The sequence below is a fragment of the Simochromis diagramma genome, unplaced genomic scaffold, assembly GCF_900408965.1.
Source record: "Simochromis diagramma unplaced genomic scaffold, fSimDia1.1 OVJJ01000646.1, whole genome shotgun sequence".
NCBI lineage: Eukaryota > Metazoa > Chordata > Actinopteri > Cichliformes > Cichlidae > Simochromis > Simochromis diagramma.
In genome coordinates, this window is record NW_024387279.1 from 6,182,485 (window position 1) to 6,207,224 (window position 24,740).

Here is a 24,740-nt window from a genome sequence, read left to right on the forward strand (position 1 = left end):
GATTACAATTCCCATCCAGTTTCTATTTTCAAGCCGATTATATAACCGCTCAAATCGGCTATGCCATAAAAAAACCAAAAACCGTCACATCAAACATCAACATCAAAATATGAATGATCCAACCATCGACTTCACTGGTAGTCAACGCAGACAGAAGAGGATTACTCTGTTTTTATGAGAAAACATACAGAACATGTTCATCGCGATTAATATCAAGGATATTTTATTTATGTACCAGGAAATCTGTTTGCATTGTTCTGGACATTTCCCCTGCTTCTAAACCAGACACACAGTACAGTAGCATACAATATGCTCATTAAAGAAGAATGACATATTTACAAACAAACAATTTACCGTAAATAAACAGAATACAGGAAAAAGAACACATTTACAGGTTTTCTGAGTAATATGTCACTGACACAAGATGATAGGTTAAGAAGAGACAAGTCCACATTACAATTTTCAGTGAATCATAGGTCAAGTGCTATAGCAACGACAATCCAAGGAGTAATTTAAAGTAGGAACGCAAACTGATAAAATGGGTGAACGGACAAGCAGACAGCTTTTAGACAAAACTTTTCCTTTTGCCAGTAAAGCTAAAATAAGATGCCTTTGATACCCAACAAAAATAACTTCACAGTGTAGTGGAAAACAAACCCTAGAGGAGGTCAAAAAAAAAAAATAGATTTTTTTGTAGGGACCGCTTATACAGCATCATTACATACTAGATGTCTTCAAGTTTCTATCTGTCCACATTTACCAAAAGAATTTGACACATTATGGCATGATAGATGACCACAACTGAACTCTGGGAGACAAGGTTATGCAAAACAAAACCATTAAAAAAAAAAAAAAAAAAATGAAAATGTGTTCAGAAATCTGCTGCAAAGAGTGTAGGTTCAGGAACTGCAATTTGCTTATAAAGCTTCTTCTGCATGTAAAGCACTGCGTACTGGGAGAGACGGGACAACCTCAAGCAGTAGCTCAGACAAAAGGCATTCATAAGGTTTAGAGTTGCATGGAAACCACAGAAGTGTAGTCTGGTCCTAAAGGATTTTCTCCTGCATTTACGAGGTTACTTCTTGTGTTTTATCCTGATTTAAGATGCTCACTTTTCATACATGTTCATATAAATATTCATATATGACACAAGCTGAGCACGGCATTGGATTCCACCACACGGACCCTTTTAAAAAAGGAGAAACAGCAGCAGAGGTCAGATCAGAGCAAATGTGCTGAACCAACAAAGTCTTGGACCTGCATGAATACTGTCATCTTTGCAGCCTGTGACCAGTGAGCTTCAGCCACTGCATCTCTTCTGCAGGCTGTGTGGCGTCTGAACCTGCTGCTCTTCTCTGACGCCCTCATGTGGAGCTGTACAGGGCGATCTGCTGCACCTTGCTTAGCTGTGTCAGCAACCGTTTCATGCGGTGTTTGAGCTGAGGCAGACGAGCCAGAGGTTCAGGAGGCTCCAGTTCCCCGGTGTAGTCCAGCCAGCTCTCCAGCACTGATGACAAGAAGTAGAGTTTGTTTCAGAGAACCTTTGTGAAATTTTATCAGTCATATTTTTAAATCAGTTTGGTGAGTTAAATGACCTAGTTGGACAGAAGCTATTAAAGTCAAAGGGCTTACCATCTAGCTCCCTCTCAATGAAGTCCATCCTGTGAGAGACCTCGTCCTGGACAGCATCTATGTGATCCAGCAGGTTGATCCGCCACTGCTGATGCTGCCTGCTGTTATCTGAAGCTTCTCCGGAGTCCTTGACACCCTCGTCCCTGTTCTCAGTCTGTGACCATGAGCCACCCAATGAAGCCTGAACATTTTTAAGGGAAAAAAAAATGGGAGGATTTACTTACAATCCACATGAGAGTTGTACAAGGACTTATTTGTAAATGTATTCACTTTGAGGAAAAACAAAGTTTATGATAGAGTCATTTTAAATTATATAATAAACCAAAAGGGACCTGTGCAGTTAAGATCTAATGCTCACATGAGGTGAGTTATTCTGAGAAATGCTGACAAAAGTATATTTTTATATATCCCCTCAGAAGAGCAGCTTTTCTCAGTTTAATTACATAACAAATCCCCACCTTGTTGCTGATGCCTGTTGATTTGGGCTTGTCTGTCTCAAGCAGGCTTCCGTAGCGTTGCTCCCTTTCCAGCAGCTCCTCTGTGCTCCTCATGCTGTCCTCCAGCTCAGAGCCCTGTCGGGTCTCCACCACCAGCCGCTGCTCCACTGCTGGATAATATGCCCGTGGTTTCTGGTAGCAGTGTTCACTGGTAATGTAAGAGTCTTGGAAGGAAGGAAAGGGGGAAGAGGAGCAGGACGAAGAGGCGGTGGCAGCTGTAGCAGCCCGGCTAAGCTTCTCCAGAGCGTTGGACATTAAGATCTCTCCTCGGTTCATGTCCTCATCAGGAGTCACAGGAGATGGAATTGCATTGCTGCTCCGGCACGAATCTGAACCAATCCTTGACCTCTCCAAATGCTTCCAGGGCTGTCGCCATAGCTGCAGGTCAGGGTGAGAGTTGTTCCTGAAAGTACAGGGAAAAAAATCCAATGTGTGATTGATTAATCATTAATAATAGCTGAAGTGCATTGGTCAGAAATATCCTGTCTTGGGAATAATTGTACTCACTGTAAGACGCTCATCTTAAGCTGAAGACCATTGAGGATCTCCACTACATGGTGCACATCTCCCAGCAGCTGGTGGGTGGTGGTGATCTTCTTGGCATTTTGGTGAGAGTAGTTTTCTTCCAGGAACGAGAGTCCATACATGTGACCATTGGTCAACCACTCTCGATCATACCAGTAACGTAGACTCTGCCTCTGACCTGAAATTGAGACAATTAAAAATTAACTGTTTGTAACGGCAAAAATATGCTTTGACTGTTAGGCCACCAATATTCTCTGTACAAGCTAAACTGTGTCTGACTCCTTTTCTAGTTGGTTGGGAATAAATGGCAGATTGAAGAACAGAACACACAAACGTGAGCAAACCAAGTCAACTAAACAGATGTGTGCTAAAGTCTTAGCTTAGCAGCATTTTTATCAGCTTCCATCATTTACTCCTCCACCTTGGCAATGTTAACACTCTTCACGCATTTTCTTTTTAGCTAAAGTCAGGACTGTACAGTCATGCAGCTCTGTACCGTGGACACAGTCAAACACCCCAAAAGACTACATTGTTTAGTTCCCACTAATAACCAACTAAAAACAATAGCCAGCAATGTTCATAGTTTCTGTAATTTAGCTGTGTTTTGAAGACCAGGAACTTATGACTCTATATAAGCAAAGTGTACTGTGCCATACAGCGACACACCTAAGTGTAAAACTTCTGTCTTAAAAAAACAAGGTAATAATATGAAGCAGAATTCCTTTTAAAATGCTAATATTGTATGTCAAAAGTCATGACTATGGTTATTAGGACTAAACATTCTAATCTCAATTTAAAGTTACACAATGATATCATGTGCAGTCCAGTAAGCATTTAGAATCACAGTGAAATGATAGCATCTTCAAACCAGGAGAAGGAGGAGGAAGAGGATGAGAATTAGGGTAACAAAAATGAGTCATATGACATAAAAATGATTACTGATTATTGGCTAAACAATTTAGCATCCAACAAGAGCCACAGGGACACAATGTTAGAACTTGGAACAACTTTAAAAATATAATTTTTCGTATTGTCCAATGTTCCTTGGACATTGTCATTTTCTTATTGTCCACTAGATGGCCGGTTACACTTTTTCAAGATTCAAGATCCTTTTATTTGTCACGTACATAGTTATACAAGTATAACACGCAGTGAAATGACCTGATACGCTCCTCAACTGTGCAAAATAGAGAGAGAGAGAAGTAAAAACTACAGCAGAAGCAAATGGTTATTTCTACCAGATTAGCAAAGCAAGCTTTATGATGGAAATGATGCAGTCTTAGGCTTTGACCATACTCTATTGTGCAGCTGGAGATCCAGTGTCCTTCTTATTATATTTCTTTGAGGTCTGTCACCCGGGGCACATGCATAGTTGTTAAACTAATGTAAATTCTGTGCTGACAATTGTGCGCGAACATCTGCACAGTTCCTCGTGCTCACTGGAAAGTATAATCCTAGGTCTGCTTTTAAAAAAATAAACAAATAAATTTTTTCCCCCTTACCTGGTGGGTCTCGGCAGATGTAGCAAGTGTAACGGTCTGGAACATTTTCTTCCAACAATCCCATACAGGTGCCATGCTGCCAGCACAAACAATCTTCACACTAACAAGACAAACATATTTAACAATTGTGAAAGTCTTAGATTCAAAAGCAATAAATAATAAAGCCTGATTTAAAATAAAAACAAAACAACAACAAGCTCACCTGAATCATGAAGTCATTCTCTTCTTCCACCTCACAGATACATCTCACTATCTCTTGGTCACTGGTGTCTAAGGCACCAGAGTCCACACTCAGAGGTGGTGTAGTGACGTCCAAATCCACATCAAAGTCATCTTCACTCCACCCACAGCTATCAGTGGACCAGTCACTGATACTATCCTCGTCTACAGTAACAGGGATAAAACGAACGGTTGGGTTTTCAAGTGAACGACACAACCTTAAGATTTAATTTGTTTGTGGGTGATTCTGTTAAGTCGAAATAAAACTTCCGCTTAAATCACTGTTGTTTTTTAGTATTTGTAGCTTAAATGATGAAGCAAGCAGTGGCAGCGAACAACAGCAAAGGATTCAATCAACCATGGGTTCAAAATGTGGCAACTATATTGACTTGTTGCATGCATGAGTATCAAATGTACAAAGATGAGTCAAGCTAAACAAAATCTGCAGCATGATGGATTAAATCCGAAAGGAACAGAAGAATGTAGGGAGAGGGACCCATCTACAGCCACACATATTCAATACACGCACACTATCAGAAATACCCACCATCCACATGTATCTGCTCTGAGTAGCTGTATCCAGGCCTGCTGGGGTAGGCCTCAGGCTTGTGATTGTGTGAGGGGGGAGTTTTGAGTGGCAAATTCAATTTGGACTGAAGACCCAATACTGAGATGCCAATATTCTCCTCACTACCTGTGCAGTCTGTTAATACAGGGAAGGGGGGGGGAAGCACATGTTGAACAAAAATGTCAGCTTTAATAATGCTAAAAACAAGTGCCCATCAGGAAGTGAGAAAATGTGGCACAAACATACATTATGGACAAATGACATTACTCAAGAACAATCGGGGGGCAAACATGCAGCCCTTATTTCAGGACTGAACAATGTCAAATAACTAGTCAGTGGAACGCCGCCTATACATTCGTGTGCATGCCAAACACACCACTGTGAATGCTACCCAGAATTAACACTAGTGCAGGACTTGTATGTCGGATCAGTCATTATCAGTGCCACAATAAAATCTGGCTTTTTCCATCTGTATTGCCAGCTAAAAGAACTTTAAAAACAATCTAAAAAAAATAAAATAAATCAAGCTGACCAATAGATTTAAGAGACAAGATGTTGGAGTTTTTTGACTGACATTATGGAGGGACAGAGGCAGACGACAAATATCACGCTTCTCCCACACACACACAGACTCAACCAGAAAAACCAAGAGGACTGAATGGAGCACGATGCTTTGCAGGCTAGCCATTCCCACAATGTCACAGTGAGTGCGCATGCAGAGCAGCAGATATGTGATGCAGCCTTATGCCAAGCACCTGCTTCTTACCAGACTTGGCCTTCTTCTTCTTCTTCTTTTTCTTGAGTTTAATGCGGAGGAAGTCCTTCTGTTTAGGCTTTTCTTTCAGTTTATCTTTTACTGAACCTAGGGGCAAGAGTTCAGCTGCATGAGAGTACAGCAAACACTGCTAACAGGTTGGTACTCATACAAGCTGAATTGTTCTGAGCACATTTTCATTGCATCATACTGACCAATATCGAAGCAACTCCTGTCTGAGTCTTTGTCCTGCAGCTGACAGCCATTCCTGTCCAGCTGGTTCTCTTTGCTTTTCTCCCTCAGCAGTGCCCTCTGCTGATGGCCTTGAGTGTTGACTGCAGGCGGTGCTGACGTGCGTCTGCCAGCAGCCTTCAGCTCTCCACGCGGAGCCGTGGCAACTCCAACAGACTCTGAGGAAAAATCACAAGGAATTTATGAGCCAAAGTGCCTGATCTCAAAGCAATGCTGGACGTGCATATATTTATCACTTGGCCTCAATTCTGAAGTATGTGATTTAAAATAACAGCAAGCCGTGACTCAGCATTTCAGATTCTACTATTGAAAAAGCGACGCAGTGACCCAGTTTATTTATTAAAAACTCTTCCTCTGTCACTTTATCTGGAACAAATGACAAACTGAAGAATAACTTACGCATGGATGCAGAAATGGTGCGCCTTCTCTTTGTGCCATCCAAACCAGTGGCACTAGACTGTTTCTCAGAGGCCCTAGTCTGGACGCTCCTTGTGGGGCTGCGGTCTGCCTCTGGGGGCTGTTCCTCGCCATGGTAATATTTCATGTGGTAATGCAGCAGCTTGGCTTTACGGAATGATTTTGTGCAGCCAGGAGCACTGCACTTGAACGGGTTGTGATCAAGATTGATGGACAGGACAGGAGGAGGTTGGTTTTTGATAACTCGATACACTGAAACAGAACAAAAGAAGTGCAAGGTGTAAATAAAGCTCTTCTTGTTTTTTTAAAGAGTGTGAGAAATTGCAGTGCTTGACTCAAAAATGTTAAAATGTACTCACATGGTTCTCTGCTGAATCTGTTGGGGTTGTGGAAACCCTGCTTCCTTACCGCTGTTAAAAGATAAATGAAAGGAACTCTTCAAAGTGCGCTCACATGCTTTCCAAAACACTAGAGAGCCAATGGCATTTCTGCTAAATGACTTCATTTAGTGCGTTAACACTTACGTTTCACAGGCTGAGGAGGCGGCACATCCACTGCGGCCTGAACACTTTCTGATTGGACATTTGGTTTCTGCTCCACATCGCCACTGGATTCTGTGGTTGTCATAGTGACAGACACCTGCTCTGTTTGCGATGACATCTGAGTGGGCAACTCTGTGTATGGCTTGAGTGACTCTGTATATGGCTTTGCTCCAGTCTGTTCCATTTCCACCTCTTCCTTTTTCACATCTCCATTGATGCGACACGTTTCGCCACCTTCCTTCTCGTCTTCCTCGACTCTCACGCCATTACTGAATCCTGTCCCTTTTTCGACATCCCTGGGCTTGATTTGGTCTGCTTTCTCAGGGATGTCCTCTTCTTTATTGACAGTGGGCACAGCCTCTAGCTCACCATTTGTTTTCTTGTTTTTATCATTTACCATTCCCTGTTCATGCTCCTCATCCTCAGTGTTGCTGTCTTCCTCCTGGTCTGAAGTGCTGCGTCTGGCTCGCTTGTTCTTGGGTCCCCCGTTCTCCTGAGACCTTCTGTCTCTGCGGTTTGGGGCCCTCCTAACCATGTTCCTTTCAGAAGACCGAGACTTCCCTCCACCTCTCTGTGAGCAGGGCAAAGAAATAGCTCAGAAACAAAGATCTAAAAACTGTAGTCGAATCCACGACAGTATATCGTATCATTTGTAAGAAAAAAAAAAAACATGTTGGTACCTCTCTGGTAAAAGGCTTCACATGTATTCCTTTCACTGTCTGGATGACACCATCATAAAACCTCACAGTGTAGGATGCTGAAAAGAATGAAGAAAACATACAACTATTTGATCATTTTAAATGTGATGTGTGTGAGGCAATCGCTCTATGCAGAAATCAGATAAAAATAGCATTTTAGATATTTTTTTGCATTCCCAACAAAAGAGAAAGTACTTAGACGACATCACAGATTTCATATTGAAACCAAAAACAAACGTACAAGATCTCAGACTATACTCCATATAACACTACTTTGCAATGAAAATGCAAAACTTTAAAAACTAGTAACAAATCCATGACTGAAACTCATTTAAGCCCATTAACTTAATGTGATACTCACCATCTTTATTAACCGAAATGACCTTAGCAGGATAGAAACGGCAGTCAGACCAGCTGGCCAACACTTTGTCATTCACATGAAAGGCCTGGAGGGAAAAGATGTGACACTGTTGGCACCATTTCAAAGATTGCATTGGAGGTGGAGGTGTTAAAGGCTTCCTATAGTTTTATTAAAAATGACACTTTTACTTGTAAGTAAAAGCAGCAGTACCATTGAACTTATGCAAATACAAAAACCCAAGAATCGCATTTCGCTAAGACCAGTTCAATGCAGTAATACACTGTGCAACAAAGGGTAAAGAAGACAAGGCAGAATGTCTCTACGCTACACATTTCAAAGCAAGCATGACTGTTAGCTTACAGGTACATCATCATTCAGGCCCTGCCGCCTCAGCTGAATTCTCTCTACAGGTCTCAGGTAGGGACTTGTCCAGTCAAACCATTCGTCGTAACGGTGGCTCCACTGCCGGTAATGGATCAACACTTTTTCATCGTCATAGTCAATCTTCTCAATGTTGGCAGCATACCTACAGGAAGAAGTTCAATGGCTAGTTTATAGAAAGGCTGAATGAATGACAAGTCTAGTGATTTAAGCACTTATCATTTATCTCAAACATATAATGAGGGTGGCTTTAGAAATGAAATCAAGCTTAAAAATGTAAACACATAAAATACAATGAACCATGGCACAGCTGTACTTAGTGGATGGTGTGCTGGGCATTTACACATTACTGTAGTGGAGTTAGTTTTCATTTTTAAATGATACCTTTAGTACTAAACTGTTGTATACAATATCAACTGCATTTATACATAACTGTGTCAGAAGGAGTGCAGGTCTATTATAAAAGACATTCATATTTTAAAAGGCTCCTCCCACTTAGCTTTGCAATGGCAGTATTCTAATGATGTAGTCTTATCACACATTTACAAGGATCATTCCTTTAAATAGAATTTAACATGTTTTTACATGATTTTCACAGCTTAAGGGACACCTTGAGGACACTCATCAAACATTACGGTTACTGTAATACAGGCCCGAAAATAAACAAGGAATGGAAACTTAGGTGTGAGAGGGAAGTGAACAGTAAAATGGATGAGAGAGGAATGAGTGAGGCCATGACTCACCAGTTTTTGAGGCTGTCTCTAGCCTCAAGCTGAGCTCCCACCTCAAATGTTATCCCTCTTCTGTTAGGGGGCGTCTTACTCATACTGCCCACATCAAGGCACCCTTCCTGTATGCGCACACACACACACACATTAACCATTAAAAGAATCTGCACTCATATGACCTCTGTTTTGCAACTAAGAGACATAAATTGTGCCGAACAAGGGACACAATACACATGTGCACTCACACACGACCGTCAAGGTCTTTACAGATAATAATGCAGTCAACTCTGTGTGTGCCTGAGGTCTTTCCTAAATATTTCACCAAGTGACTGGAAAAATAAATCACTCTTTAAACCTGAATACCAATCTAAGACACCCCCTTTGTGCCAGCAGAACAATAACCCTGTCCAGCAAGGGAAAAATACTACCACTGTAGGCTTATACAAGCTACAGATTACAAATGTTGTTACATGGTGTGGCACAGTGTGCAGAGATTAAATACTGGTATATTAAGGTGAGCCATGCCCCTCAAATGGTGGTGAATATGTAGCCAGTACCAGATGTTCAGCAAACACTACCTCAAAGAATAGGAGTCTTTAAAAAATAAAAATAATCAAATGTCCTCACACAGGCTCCTAAGCGGTTTTAATCAAATTTATCACAGTGCGATTTCAGTGTATCCTTATCAACCACATCGAAAGACGGTTTAAGAATGACAAAGATAATGTGCTCACTGTAGGCATTCACCACTACAGCAGGAAGACATTTCTGCACCGAGCTAACACGGGATTGATTTAACAGCACATTCTGCTTAAACTGCCGCTGTCAGATAAAGAGTAACACTGATGATCGCTATTTCAGCTATAACAAAAATACAAATAAAAAATAATGAGGGTCGTTGGAGTCGATCAGAGGAATAGACCGAAATCCTCCCGATAACATCGCTTCTTTTGTCATGCGTACGTACACAGGACAGACTGACATGCCGGTGCCTTTTATTTAAACAACTAAAAATTCACACCATGCACCACAGCGTCTTACTTTTGTCCACGACGGAGCCTAATCGGTTCACCATAGCGGAGACTGTCGGGAGTAACTCCGGATTTCAGCGCAACCTACAAACCGGATATCTTCACACTACCCTGCCCACGTGTTTTTTTTGGTCAGTCGATTTCACGTATAGACACAATGGGAGACAATGGTAAAGACCATTATGGTTGCACGTAGGGTATTCCCGCTACATTAAGAGGCGAGCAATAGTCTGCTCGGCAAAAATACTGGATTTAAGATCAAACCGGGTGTTTATTGGCGTGCAGAGAGCTACACAGACGGCAGCGACACGGACACAGAAGACGCACAAGAGACGTAAGATGCCACAATAAGGGCACATGAAACAGGTGATAAAAATTAACTTTAATCTCAAAATTATCCGCTAAGACTATGTGTGGAGTAGCACATTTCGCATTGTAATATGCGGAGGAAAACGGAACCCCATATAGTATTTTACCACCGGCCCACCCAATAAATTTAACAGCGTTCAACCGCTATTTTCTATCTAATTTAATAAAAGGGGGGAAAGCTGAAGAGAAAAAACACTAACAGGACTCGACATTTCCGAGATTTCCTTTTGTTGACCACTTCTACCACTATAGACGCGTTATTGTCCAGTGTTTTATAACCGGAGGGCGGAGCGCGAAAGTAACTGACACCTACGTCAGACCCTTTGACAAATAACACTCGTAGAACAAGCGCTGTGGAGGCGGGACGCTTACATTTGATTGGGCGAGCAGCTGTCGTTCACAGAGCCGTTCGCGGCCTCGCAGAAGGCCTACTTTTTCATACTTTTCTGGCTGTGTGTGCGCGCGGCGTGGAAATGCCGAGTATAAACTTCTCCAACTAAACAGCCACAGACATTTCAAAGCACAGAGTAACAAAGACCGTAGGACCTGAAAGCACACCTGCTATATATCAAATACAAAACCGATAAGTACTCGTATAACATTTTATTACCTACTTCGTCACGTTTGTTTTGAACTCAAAAAGCCGACATGCGGCACCATACCGCTGTTGATGCACCCACCAACCGGGCCTCGGTCACGATATTACTGGGAATTTAAATCTGTCGAATGCAAAGTGAGGATATTCAAGCTTCTTACCTGTTTACCAGTCTCTATTTGTCCGGTTCGATGTATAATCTGCTGTGTAACTGCTTAAAAGCACAGGAACCGCCGGCTCCGCCTGTCAGCTCAAGACCACGCAGTTAAATTTCTCCCCGTTGCATTCACCACCGGCGCGGGCAGTGTGCTTCTGCGATGCGCATGCGCATTAAACGGACCAAATCCCTTGTGAATATCAATAGGACGTCTCATCTAATACAGTCTGTTTCATTGCGTATGTATAGATAAATATTCATTAAATATTTAATAACCTGCAATTTGCCAAACTTTATCTATTATAAACTGTAATAACTATGAATATGTACAAAAATGTAAAAGCAGTAAATGAAATCAGAAATGTAAGTCACATGCGGTATAAATCCGTAATAAAGTCTAAATACAAGCACAAAAAATCAGAATTTCAATGGCTTTTTAGTACAGCTGTTCCTTGTATAATGTTAAATTGTATTTAATGTTTCCTAAATAAGTTGTTGGTTTGATCTTAGAATAGTGATGCTTTCAGTCCCTGACTATGCCCAGGGGACACGAGTGTCTCCCCGGTGTATGTTCGCCTGGATCTCTTTTCTTTTACTTGCTCGAGTCCCAAAGGCAAAGCCCAGAGCTCCTGTTATCTGGCTTTAATGTTTATGCTGCTCTGGCAGCTTTGTACAAGAATGACCGATGAAGCAGAGTGAAGTTTGTGTAGTGATGAACATAAAAATGACAAATATTTGAACATGTACAGTGAAGGCAATGACAACTGTGGAGAAGTGTGTGTTTGTGTGTGTATGTGTGTGTGTCGGGGGGGAGGGAATCCGGTATATCTGATTGTTAACTCTTTCCCTTGTGAGTCTAAGGACAAACAGGAAAAATGGATTCTCATTCTCTGGGTGTGATTGTGTAACACACTGCAAGACACACTGGCTGATTGCGAAAGGTCGAGGCGTATTACTTCTGCTTTTGAGAGTTAGATCCATTAACATTTTAAACTGCAACAATATAATTACATTGAACTGATGTATCAATGTATACTTTAGTAGTTAAAAATTGTTTAATCCCTTAAATCAAATAAAAAAAAAAAGCTCAACATTTTATATTTTAATATTAGAAAATATTTTATTATAAAATGTTAGTCTATACGAAAGAAAAACAATTAGAAAATAAAAATAGGTGCAGTAATTTATTGAAATGAAGAAACAAACAGAAAATCTGTATATAAGGCAAAAACTGAGTATGTAAATGGGCTTATCAATATTTGGCATGATCACCATGATTCTTCAGCACAGACTGAACTCTTTTAGCTAAGGTCCTAAAAATTATCTATGTATTAAAATTATGTTTAGAATAAAAAGGATTAACAGGACTGATATATTTGTTTCCACTTACATGAAAACATCCACTCACACTCTCGTGTGTGTGTGATATGCAGAAGTTGGTCTATTGCAAATTGTTGAATGAAGAATTCTATAAATAAGTGTGAAGGTTTGGTTTGGTGACCCGTCCATGCAGTCCGAGGACCTGTGGTTCATTTGTTCCATTCTTGTGAGCGTTACAGCTGTTTTTGTGTTACTGTTTTTAGCTTGTGGTAGCCTAGTTGAAAAGCTTAGTCCATTCATGAATTACTGTGCTTGAGGACTCAGTGCACACATTAACATTTAAGTGCTTTCTGTGCAACTTTCACACTCCAATGAAAGCACTCTGCTTTCGTATTTTGCCCAAGGACACTTGGGTACTCAAACTGGAGCACCTAGTGATCAAACCAACAACTTCCTGATTAGCAGATGACCTGCTCTACCTCCTGAGCCACAGCCACCCACATGGTGATAACGGCCCAAGAAAATATCTGGCTTGGGGCCTATCACAGAGTCGTGACCCCTGTGAATGATTCATGGGACATTGTTAACAAACAACAAAAACATTCCTTTGAAAATGGTCAGGTAAAGGATTGGATTGAAAATTAGTGATTTAACATAACCTCTCAAGAAACCCTTTAATACAGGCTGAACTGTACAGTTTTAAGCCACTGCACAGAGGTATCAGAGGACTTTGTTACTTGGTGTTCTTCCACGCTTTTTTCCAAACTATTATTACCAGAATAAAGGCAAACTGCCCCAAACCAAAAAAAAAAAATCAAAATACAAATAAATTGCACACACTAGGGAATCCAACAGTAATTTTGAACAAATCTTTATTCATGGCAATCATTCCTTATTACGATGAGAAAGTATGCCAACACACATACACGCATGTACAAGGAAAGTGGTTTGAATCATTCCTATGTTCGTAAGATGAGCGGTTACAGCAGAAAAATGATCAGTTAATTACAACACAAAAGTTTCTTTATTGCTCTTTTACAGCAACAGTTAAGCTCAACCATAACCCAGACCATTAGAATACACTTACAGGAAGTTACTACTATTTTACATGTAAAATATTTACATCGACAAAGCCTTAAAGAGGGGCACAAAAAAGCTCAGTTGACATTCTCATAGCACTTGACAGTTAAATCAATATTCAGCGAAGGAGGCTTGTGTTAGGTTAATCAAATTTTCAGTCTGTGAGAGAGGGAAAGAGAGAGGCCATGTACAGTTCTCACATCGAACACCCGTTTTATAGTAAGACCTGAGCCAAAAAAAAAGCATAACATACGGACCACAAACACAAGAGAACTTGATTCCAATTGAAATTTATCTTACAGATAATAGAGAGTGTATTATCAGTTGAATAACCAGCCTCCCACGTTGTTACAGCGTGAGCTGTAATTAGAATTAACACTCCCGCCTGGCTTAGGCAATCGTTTGAATTTGGAAAAATCAAAGTAGTTCCATGTTTATTTGCTTAGAAAATTGCCACCATCCATTATCAAGAGCTTTCTGCACATCCCTCTAGTTTGTGCTTTGAAATGAAGCCTCTGTAGTCTATCAGAATAATTGCGGTGGAGTGGCTTTATATGCCTCGTAAAATTAAATACGAGGAGACCGGCTATCAGTACGACTACTCAAAACAGCACAGGCAAGCTTATTAACAAGACACCATTACAAGATCTCTTTTACATTTCATATGTTCAATTTTCTGTACATAATAGAAGGCTGTGCCTTTTGTTCACACGCTGACAATCACACACGCTTGAATGAAATCAACCAGAGGGGTGGGGAAAGGAGAAAAAAGAAAAAAAGGCAGAGCGTTAACACTGCTGCCTTATGTTTTGTTTGTGCAAGTAAGGAATTTCTGAAACTAATTTTGTACTTTGCACAGCCCAATTGTCCCATGTAACTATAGTTCTACCAATTAGATAAGAAATAAAGGTAAACCTCTTCACATGCAGCGGTTAGAAAATACAGTCATTAAAGTGAACCACTTGTAAGCAGTCACTGTGGATTTTAGTATCAAAATCAGTGAATCCTAAGGTGGTGTCTTCGTCTTTCAGTAAGAAAGCAGGAGAGCACAAGGGCTCAAAGTCCCAGCTAAAGCGGTTTTCGCACTCCTTGTGTTGTAAGAAGTTTAATATCTCACCTCAACAGTTTCCAGTGCGGTCTGAACAGAGAGACAGTATTTTTGCATGCTTCTAATGTATAACTGGAGAAGTTTGAGGGCTGATCAGCCCCTGAGGTGCACTCTCTGTGCTTTGCAACCTCTACACCACCCCTTCAATGAAACTGGTGTCCAGGTGAACGATGAGCATTCTAAGGAAGGACATCTCCTTGCGGGTGTTCTCGAAGATGATCCGTGGGTCGTCGGACTGGCATCGGAGGCAGTTGGGAGCCATCACCATGGCCAGGTTGTTCACATCCATCTTGGTAATTGCGACATTGGATGGCTGAGCGAATACCTGGAGATAAAAGTGAAGGAAGGAGAGGAAAAGCAATCAGGAGGTGTGTGAACTGTCTGAACTTAAACCTACAGTCACTGATGCATGAGTCATATTCAATTATTTAAAAAGGTCAAATGCTCAACAGTTTTATTATATAATTACTTTATAAATGAATCAATGAGATTTTTAAGAGTTTACCAACAGTCTGTTTTAGCCCTGTGATAGACTGGTGACCTGTTCAGGGTGTACCCTGCCTCTCGCCCTACAGCTGAGATAGGATTCAGCAACTTGTAAATGTGTAGCATTGAACTAAGAGGAAGAGGTTTGTTTGTTTTTTTTTAAATGTATGATTAAGAACAAGCAAACTTGATTAAGAATGTGTAATTCACTGTAAATAATAAAAATGTTTACTATTAGGATGGTAAACAAACACTAGGTATGATTAACACTGTTCAAGAATTTATTCTTTTGTCTTGTTTTTTAATCTGGTGGACTACATTAAAAAGGTCTGCTCATGACAAAGTGCTCTGTAAGAAGGCTCAGTTAAGTCATCCTACACCTTTTAAGTCAATACTTTGTGTTCATTCTAGTTTTTGATTCATCATTGTTTTTGTTTTTTTACTTCTGCATTGCAGCTCTTTTTGAATGAGTGGTGCTTTCACTTACAGACAACTGTAACCACTCTTAAATGTTTATGTGACGTTTCCCCCTGAGTTTTGTTATTAGTGTAAAGTTCAGTTTTAACTGATCTTTTGTTTTGAACAAAACATGTGTATATATAATCACAATGGTGTTGACTTACTACACCATGACTAAGGACCCTGCGTGACAAGATTATGAATCTGTCAGCTTATTGGTTACCTGCAGGAAGTGGATGAAGTAGCAGAGAACGAGCCGGTTGAGCTCAGGCAGAGATTGCACCACGGCAATGGCCGCCACTGGGTCATCGCAGTTAGTGACGCACTGCTTGTAGAAGTTCATGGGGATGAGGGGTTCTTCCAGCTCCCGATACCATAGCTTCATCAGAGAGGCTGAACGAGACATGACAAGAGATTTTATTTTAATAAAGAAAAAAGTTCAAGAAGAAAACAATCAAATACTTTAAATTTAAAAATCAGTGCTCACCAGGAACATTGGGGTCAGAGAGGTTCTCTGGAATCCTCCACTGGTCTACTTGGAGCTTCAGTGCATTTACTTCATCAATATCTCCAGGAACCCTGTGGATAAAAAGCAACCCTACAGTTACAACCAGCAGCCACAAGAGGGACCTATACTTCTACTCTGCACATTCTTCATGCCTGGTGGCAAAACCCATTCCTCACGCACACCCAGTTGGCCTCAAATGTGGCCTGGTGACTCTTGCTTTGTTTGCTGTAGTTGCATGAAACAACACAAAAACAGAATAAGCAATATAACCAAACAACACCCTCCTCAGGAATTTCCCTATGTAGATGTTTCACAGAGAGAGATCTGCGTAAAGTATGTTTAGTGAAAAGCAAACGTTTTCTAAACAAGTCAAGATGCTACAGGATTGTATTTTGCTGGAGAAAACCCTACACAAACACTCGGCTGTGAAGCTCCCACGTGCTTGTAGGCTTAAGCTGTAATGTAAACACATATCATGAAGTATCAAATCAAAACAGTGCTTGTCCTGGGAGTGTTTTTTCTGCTGTCTGTTCTGTGTATTGTGCTCAAGGAGAGAGCGCTGAGAAATACGTGGCTAAAGGAGACCACACACATACGTTTAGATGCACTATACATACAACACAGTGTGCACATTGGTACATAAAGATCCTCTTCTAATTTTCAACACTGCACAGTTGCTGCTCGAGTTGAGGCATGTCATTGACTGAGTTGGGTCTGTCTTACCTGAAGATGCCCTCTGTCTGAGCTCCGCCCAGAGCGAGAACGTACTGGGAAAGCTGAACCTGCACCCAGGGCAGTTTCCTGTCTGGGAAGAGTTCACTCTGCCGCTCCATCACCTCCTCCAGAGAACTGCCGAAAAGGGAGGGAGTGACAATAGCCCGTCTGCTGTGGTCGATCTCCTCCAAAGTGGGCTTACGTAGACCCTGGAGGGTGAGAAGGAAGCACAGGGGGAGGATTTACAACCTGGGTATATCAGGGGCCGTGATACTAATGATGGTTGTGTCTGCAGCTGTGCTACAATGACTGGGTCTGTGTTTATGTCTATACCTGTGACTGTAGGCATACCTGTAATTATGTTTCTCTCTGTGACGCTATCTAAGATGATTCACATCAGACCTTTAAAACTGATATGCCTGAACTTTTATCATGTGGAACTGAAACACCTTGATAGCTCTTTTTATTCTTCTAGCATACCTTTTTGCCACCGGTGATTGCAACCTTCTGCAGCTTCCGATGGCAGAACTTGGCATAGGTGCTGATGGGGAGGCCTGTGGGAGAAGGAACAATATGTAAACCCCTTAAGCGTCAGGCATTACTGAACACACAAAATAATAAATGATTGAAATTCTTTCCCAAGCTGTTTTTCCCCACTGATGTCACATAGAGTATCAAAGCAGGCACTGGTAATTGGAGAGACTTGTTGACAGTGTGATTCTGGCATATGGGGATTAAAGCAGGCCCGGCTAAACTGTCAGGCTGAGGGAAGATTTACTGCTGCTGAACAAAAGCTCAGAGTCAAGATCCAGCCCACACATCCAACGTTCAGGTGATTCATCAGCACACACAGACATAAAGGCCTCTGGAGTGAATAAGAAGCACAGAGGCTTCCCGTATGCTACCTGCCCTAAAGCAGGGTCCAGATCTATTCTGGATGAGAAATGCCTAAAAGAAAAAGCTGATTCAAAAAGCACCTGATCTTCCTAGAAGTTTTCTACACCTAGAGTTCACGAAAGAATAGAGCGCTCATTGTTCAGTCATCTTTAAAGCTCATAAAAACAAATATCTACATATTTGTGTAGTGTGATAAATACTTAAACTCTGAAGCTCTAGTGCTGTATTCACACTTCGCTCTATCAAGAACCTTAATCAGGCCCAGACTGGACAAATTTACTGACAATAATTTAAAAAGTAACACTTTCCAGTGCATTCCCAAAAATCCCAAGAGTCTATAGATTTATAGCAAACAGGTGACTCCTATGCAAGTTTGCAACTTCTGCTAATCTGCCCACGTCTGACTATAATTATGTCTAATTAGCGAGATCATACCAATAATTTGCCCTTGATCTTGGCAAAGATTGGCTTTCCCCCCACCCCAAACAGTTCCCAACATCAGGGTTCCCAATATTTACAGGAAGAAAAGCAAGAGTGTAGAGCCCCTGCACTGCAGTGAGAAGAAGGGGTTTAAACACTAGCGGTGGTCTATATTTACATCAGACTTGCTGGCATGAAAAACACAACACCCAGGCAACCAAAGCCTGGGAGAAATATGAGCTCATTAAGAGCTTGAGTGTACCGTACCAGGCTGAGAACGGCATGACACCTGTCTACACATAGACTGAAGGGAAACTTAACAACAACAAAAACAGAGTCATTAAAATAAAGAGAAGGCTTATGTCTCGTCTTGGTCATTATTTGCAAAATGCTCCTCCAAGTGCTGGCTGAAAACAGCCCTACTTCTGATCCCAAACGTGTAGATGTTTCCAAGGCCACACTAGGCCAGACCTCAGCTTTAGTTCCCATGTTGGACTCCCACACCTGCTGCTCACAGCTGCTTGTTGAGCTAGTCAAAACACAAAGTGCGTGTTCCAGCTCTGTAACCCGCCACACAAACAGCAGCTTTCTTCATACTGTTTTTCTGCTTGTTGGCGGTCATCGGGATTCTTTTTGGCCATTAGAGTTACTCAGCGAGGTTCAGTGGGCTTTCTCTTTGACCCATTAGTCAGCTTGAGGTTTTCCAGCGTAAAGCCCTGAGTCAGTGAAGTACAAAGCGTGTAGCCGCTGTTGTTGAAAAGATTGGGTTCCTCTCTGGTGACATCATCACCAGAGCTGGCAGTGTGGGTTGGTCTAATGAGGGCACGTGCTGATGAGTAGCTATCCACTTAAAAGGCCGTCTGACAAACAAGTGGCAGGGAGAGAGAGAGAGAGGCCGCTGATACGAATCACAGTGTGGCCAATTGTGTCCAGGGCCCCATGAAATTCTCATCCTACTGTTTTTCAGCTCAACTCTCTAAGAAGCCATTCATGGTGCCGGCAAGTACATCAGCATGTACTCGACCGACAAACTGCACAGTGCTGCATTTTCCATCCCACTCAGAGTGGTCACTCTGCAGGGACTGATATATTTGATTTGTAATGGCTTGCTCTGCTTGGACTCCAGACATGTTTTAAAGAGAGTAGAAAAACATCTTTAAACTTATTCCCCCGCCCTGTCCAAGAGATAACCATGACCAAGTGGGAAAAACTGTTTCAAAAAGTAATATGTTGAACTGAAAGGGACATAAACAAAAAAATGTACCTTCTTCCTCCTCTGTATTCTGTTTTCGCTTCTTTCTGGACTTTGAATTCTTCTTAAGCTTTAGTTCCTGCTGTTCCAGTATGAATTGGGTCACTACGAAACACACACAATAGCAAAGGTCAAATAAATATCAGTTAGATAAAAACAGAGCCAATAGTAAGATCACACCTCATCATACTACACTTGATCATTTGGACAAAACAGAAATATAATCCGAATGGGAAATAGAAGGGGAAGGAGGAACACATGAGAACTATTAAAAAAAAAAAACAGGAACTACTTTAATCAGACAACACAGGGAGGTACAGAAGAAAGAAAGGTGACCCACCCTGCTGCTCAGTCTGAGACTCACATTTCTTGTCGCTGGTTGGCTCCGTGTGTCTCTGTATGTAGCCTTCCAGGTAACAGCGGAACTTTGGGGAGGGGGCAAAGAAGGCCAAGCTGACGGCCATCAGCTCCCAGCCTGCTGCCAAACTTCTGGGGCTGGAGTTGCCTGTGGTTTGCCTCACCAACTGCACGTACAGTTCATCCCGCAGCCCCGGCATGTCCCAGCACTTGGTAATGATAAGCAGGGCGCAGTGACGGCGGTCGAGACGTGAGGGCCTGTCTCCCATGTAAGCTTGGACGAGCTTGAACATCTCGCAGGCCTCCTTCCTGACAGCGCGATTGCTGGTGATGAGCATGGGCTTTTTGATGGACCCGCGGTTCCAAGACAGCATGTTGGCGATGGAGACCCGGCGCCGGAAGAGTCCTTGTGTGTGCATGTTGAGATGCTTGCTGGCCCAGTCCTCCATGCCAATGTCAGGAGGTGGGGGCTGCCGCAGGGTGGCGTAGGATAGTTGGTAGGCAGACCCTCCTACTCTTCCACCCGCACCATCACCTCCTTCTGCGTTGTCGTGGTTGGTGGGGCGGTGGGGGCCCAGGGAAGCAGTCCGTCCATCTACCATGCCTTTCTTTCTGCTCTCCAACTGAGCCTGCAGCTCTAGGGTGCTGGCCTGCAGGGAGGACACGGGGTGGACATGGGACAGAGGAAGTAAAGGAGAGAGGATGTGAGGCAAGAGTGCAGCAAATATGCAAACTGTGTGCATGCAGCTGCAGCCTTTGAGAGGCAGGCTGCTTTCTGCCTACTATGCTCGGCTCTGCAGTGCTGGGACTCGAGGGGGGACTGTTGCAGGACTGGCACATTTATTCCCTAATGCCAGCAAAGAACTGAAACAGGAAGAAATCTCCACAAATCCTTATGAACCCTGTCCTGAACAGTAGGTGAGCACGTAGTGGCACCAAAAAACAAACAAAAAAATAATCTTTTTTTAACACTAACCGAGTTACATCTATGCTCTGCACAAGACTTCCCTGTGATCCCTGAGGTTGAGTTCGTGGCCATGTAAATGTGAAAGGAGCACCTTGGCTCTCTTAATACAGGAATCCAGTAACCGACGCATATCCCCCAAACAGCCAAGAACAACACAAACCCTGAGCCAAAATCAAAGCTCAGATTTAACTAATGGGACCTAAAAAGCATTGACATGTCTTTAACGAGACCCTGCGGTACTATGGAAGTGATGAGTGCCAGACAAGCTGGGTTTCAGATTTTTGTTTCTCAGTCAAATAAAGCAGGTCTGTGATTTGGCTTTAAAAGGAATCCACTACAGCTTTAAAATAGTACTAGATGAAATGAACAAATTGAATGCTTGATGAAGTAGAGAATACATTTTACTATGTAAAAGACTCATTTTAGTAAATTAAACTGTTTAGTTAACAGACGGATCAGTACAAGGAACAGTGGGAACAGAAAAGGATTTGTTGCTGTAAAAATTGTTCCAGTGCATTCTTTGAAAAGAAAAGAACTCTAGCACTACATTTTCTAGAGTAGAGTGTTTGTAATTACACATAACCAGCTATAATCTATGAGTGACATAACAGCAGGTCTGAAGAACATTCCAGGACAGACTTAGGGGGCCTTGGCTGTTGTCAAGCAGACTATAGCTACAGTGGTACCAATAAGCCGTGGTACCAGTCCGCCTCGTAACTCCTTGCCAAACATGGGCCATATGGGCCACAGTGGCTCTCCTTCCTGACCAAGGGAAGCCATGTCCTGAATCTTTCTGGCCTGGCATGGGCCCCAGATGCCCAAGCACAGAGCTGGCATGTGAGTATACAGTACCTGCAGGGCAGGGCAGATGGACGGTGGTAAGAGGATGACAGCTATTGCTGGGATTGTGGCCATTATTGTCAGTGGTACTCAGCCTGCTCACTGTCAAATGTCCTGGGGACATTTAGGCACTCAAGACTGGAATGTAAGAGGCATTACTCACAAAATCCTCTAATTTCTTCTCAAAGAAACGGATTAGGCCTATTGTTTTCATCCCAGACGCAACAGCTGCATCAAACATTAATCACTGTGGGTTGCAGAGGCGGACTTAAACGGCTTTATATAGAGATTTTAACATTTACGGATGCATGAGGTGTGTGCCTGTTGATTAGAAGAAGCAGACCTTGGAACTGGCTGCTACTTACATTAGTCCAAATAGAGGTCAGAAATTTGTTTTTCCATTTTCACAGCAATTTTTTATGGATACCTTTTAATAAGCCATAAGACCTCATAATAAAAAAAAAATACCAAATTATGTTTAAAAAAAATATAACTGGACCTAATAGTAAAGAAGAATATTACTGCAAAACATTGTCTGTCACTCACAGCTCTCACAGAACATACAAACTTGATGATATAAAAGCAGCAGCTAAATATTCATTTGACAGTGAAACTGATTTATTTTTCCTCCTAAGATATTGATTCTCGACAAATATCAGTAACCAGAGCTCAAACAGAACAAAGCTGAATCCAAGCACACCTGCTGAGGAAAACAGACCACACAAAAACAGTTGATCTCTTAATCAAACAGGAAAGTATCAAAACACTGGATAAGAGCCCTTATCTTACAATCGTAAGTAGTTGTTTGTAACAAAATAAACTTTTTGCTGTTTGCGTCACTCATTCACCAACCCACCCACAGACCCACAAATACACACAGAAACATAAGGGGGTTACCTGGGAGGGTGGTCCTGGGGTCTCTGGTGACGACAGGCTGGCCTGGCTATTGACACTCAACTCCAAGGTATCCACCTTTTCATAAGTTCTTTTCTGCCTCCCTGGCATTTCCAGAGGAGTCAGGGCTGGGTTGTCACAGGTACTTGCCCCTTTCATTGTCCGGGGGCCCCCAGTGAGGTCCTCTCGAGATGCGCACCTTCCTGCCGACCCCCGTCCCCCTCCTCCTCCGTACCACCTAAGTGAGTCTGCGGGGGAGCGTGTCCGAGCTACAACAACCCTCTCCCCCATCTCTGGATCCAGCCCTGCTCTCACCTCTCTCATTGTGTTGGAGCGACTTACCACCTCCCTCATTTCGGCCATCAACCTCTCATTGAGGGCGCACAGCTCCCCACTGCTGCCTACTGACCCTGGCCTACCTCCTGCACCACCACCGGCTCCCACCCTTCTCCTGCTCTTTCGCCTGAGACTCGGGGAGGGGCCAGTGGAGTAACCAGAGTCTTGATAGTTTGCTGTGGCCTGCGGGGTCGAGGAGGGGAAGTCCTGAGAGGCCTGGCTGCTCTGCCTGCTGTGCCGAGCCTCCATGGCGCGCTGCACAGTGGCCTCCAGGACCCGCCAGCTTTGTTTCTTGTCCAGTGAACTTGGGCCTGGCGTTCCTGGTTCCCTGTCCCTTAACTGACCTCGACCCTGCTGTAAAGAGTGAGTGTGGGGATGTGGATATGGTTGAGGCTGCGTCAATACAGGGTCTTGCCTGGAGGTAGGTGAAGGGGAACGCGTTGGCACAGGAGAGCTGGATAGAAGCCCCTGTTTGGGGTCCACGTTGACCATGTGCTTGATACACTCCAGGCCAGCTGGGCTGTAGTCGGAAGCAGAAGGATTTCTCTTGTGTCTGGACCCTGGATGAGATGAAGCAGGTTGCTGGAGGAGTCTGGGTTTCTGGAGACTATGGGTAGGTGTCAAACGAGACAGAAGTTGTCCATTGTACAAGTGTGCCCCCTCCACCTCCATGTCTGTGGGGGGTTCATCATATATAGGGCACTCCGAAACTGGCTCATCATAGATTGGAGCAGTGCAGCCATAATGGGGAGAGACGGGGCGTGGTGTGCTCGTCTGTGATCTGTGAAGGAGTGGACTGGGATGGCTACTGTCTGACGTCACCAAACAAAAGCTGCCGTTGCTGGCTTTTCTCAGGTGATGGGCCTGACGTGTGTCACCTGTCATTTTGCCGGAAGGGGCTGTTTTATATCCCTGTGCAGAGCTGAACTGTCCCCCTTGGGCCTTGTTGCAGGAGGTGTGGAGGGTGAAGGTATTGGCTTTATTTTGCTGGAGGTTTTGCTGGATTGCTGGGTTGGGCTGGGTGCGGCTCATGCTGTTCACCTTCACCAACATGGCTGCCTTAGAACCAGGTGCTGGCTGCCATCTTTGAGAAGTATCCCTGAAAGGGGGAAAACATGCACACAATGAGATCAGACAAATAATCAAGTCTAAATATAAACCCAAACATCAAGAGGAAGTAAAAATCATGTAATCATATGTATGCAGTCATACAGCCACTGGCTAGGTTTCCTCTACTCTGAAATATTCACTGCTGACAGGGCTGGGAAAAAAATCTGCAGCAATCCACACATTCTTCTCCAAACATTTCACTGACCTCCAAATACTTAACTCCATTTTTAGTCTGGCAGTCATAATAGCCATGCCAAAGCATGAGACAATAACTTTAGTGTGTGTTGTAGCTAAAGAGGCTAAAAATAATGACTCTCTGAACATATTTCACTGAAACACATCCATTCCTCCTCACGCTTGTCTCAGATGTCTGGAGAACATAGTAAGTTCAGTTATGTGTAATATTTGATATTTTTAAGTCTTGAAAAACATTTGAAACACTAGAAAAGCAACTGTGACCATGGGAAAAGAGGTTGATCTGAGAAAAGTCAGGATTGCAGCAGTGGGCAGATGATATCTTGACTCGGGTTCAAAGTGCAACTTACTTGAAGTTGAACTTGGCTGAGAGGCCAGGCTAACTTATAAACCAATGACCCACTGCTAATCCCAGCAATGTAAAACAATCTGCCATCAATCTGGTCACACTGTTCTGGTCTGCTGCTGCCTCATAATCTTCCACAGTAATCAGGACTTTTCATTCCACAGTTGATCAGAAACTTGCCCTCTTAAACCAGTGAGCGTCTAAAGCCGGCACTGTTGCACAT

At 42.7% G+C, this 24,740-nt stretch overlaps 2 protein-coding genes across 8 annotated transcripts in view; both read right to left on the minus strand.

Annotated features, from left to right (window-relative positions):
* Window positions 1–200: 200 nt before the first annotated feature.
* phf20a (PHD finger protein 20, a) lies at window positions 201–11,393 on the minus strand. Of its 3 annotated transcripts, none has more exons than XM_040002914.1 (17): window positions 11,233–11,393; window positions 9,092–9,198; window positions 8,328–8,493; window positions 7,968–8,052; window positions 7,589–7,665; window positions 6,891–7,479; window positions 6,726–6,776; window positions 6,349–6,618; window positions 5,913–6,107; window positions 5,710–5,805; window positions 4,923–5,078; window positions 4,359–4,540; window positions 4,157–4,256; window positions 2,637–2,832; window positions 2,091–2,532; window positions 1,633–1,813; window positions 201–1,507 (listed from the first exon to the last, which is right to left on the minus strand). In XM_040002914.1, the coding sequence occupies exons 2-17, from the start codon at window positions 9,172–9,174 to the stop codon at window positions 1,365–1,367; spliced, it is 3,012 nt and encodes a 1,003-aa protein (XP_039858848.1). In that variant the 5' UTR covers window positions 9,175–9,198; window positions 11,233–11,393; the 3' UTR covers window positions 201–1,364. The 3 variants fall into 3 exon arrangements, with proteins under 3 accessions (XP_039858848.1, XP_039858850.1, XP_039858851.1); XM_040002916.1 differs by lacking the exon at window positions 11,233–11,393 and adding an exon at window positions 10,118–11,226; XM_040002917.1 differs by lacking the exon at window positions 4,923–5,078.
* A 2,010-nt stretch (window positions 11,394–13,403) lies between these two features.
* Window positions 13,404–24,740, minus strand: part of arhgap46a (Rho GTPase activating protein 46a) — a 30,124-nt gene continuing 18,787 nt past the window's right edge. For 4 of the 5 annotated variants that reach the window (XM_040002909.1, XM_040002911.1, XM_040002913.1 and 1 more), the window contains 8 exons: window positions 22,534–23,965; window positions 19,813–20,479; window positions 19,485–19,577; window positions 17,384–17,457; window positions 16,913–17,112; window positions 16,169–16,260; window positions 15,905–16,074; window positions 13,404–15,061 (listed from right to left, as the gene is read on the minus strand). In XM_040002909.1, the coding sequence (XP_039858843.1) occupies window positions 14,867–15,061; window positions 15,905–16,074; window positions 16,169–16,260; window positions 16,913–17,112; window positions 17,384–17,457; window positions 19,485–19,577; window positions 19,813–20,479; window positions 22,534–23,965 (2,923 nt within the window). In that variant the 3' untranslated portion in view covers window positions 13,404–14,866. The remainder of the gene's footprint in view (window positions 15,062–15,904; window positions 16,075–16,168; window positions 16,261–16,912; window positions 17,113–17,383; window positions 17,458–19,484; window positions 19,578–19,812; window positions 20,480–22,533; window positions 23,966–24,740) is intronic. The other variant, XM_040002910.1, reaches the window with a different exon arrangement.

What these genes read in the sequence shown, in the direction of transcription:
- phf20a (XM_040002914.1), bottom strand. Translation starts at nt 9,174, where the DNA reads ATGAGTAAGACGCCCCCTAACAGAAGAGGGATAACATTTGAGGTGGGA. An exon ending in AGAGACAGCCTCAAAAACTG is followed by an intron (nt 8,494 to 9,091) that starts GTGAGTCATGGC and finishes TTCTTCCTGTAG; the next exon opens with GTATGCTGCCAACATTGAGA. An exon ending in CATTTCGGTTAATAAAGATG is followed by an intron (nt 7,666 to 7,967) that starts GTGAGTATCACA and finishes CATTCTTTTCAG; the next exon opens with CATCCTACACTGTGAGGTTT.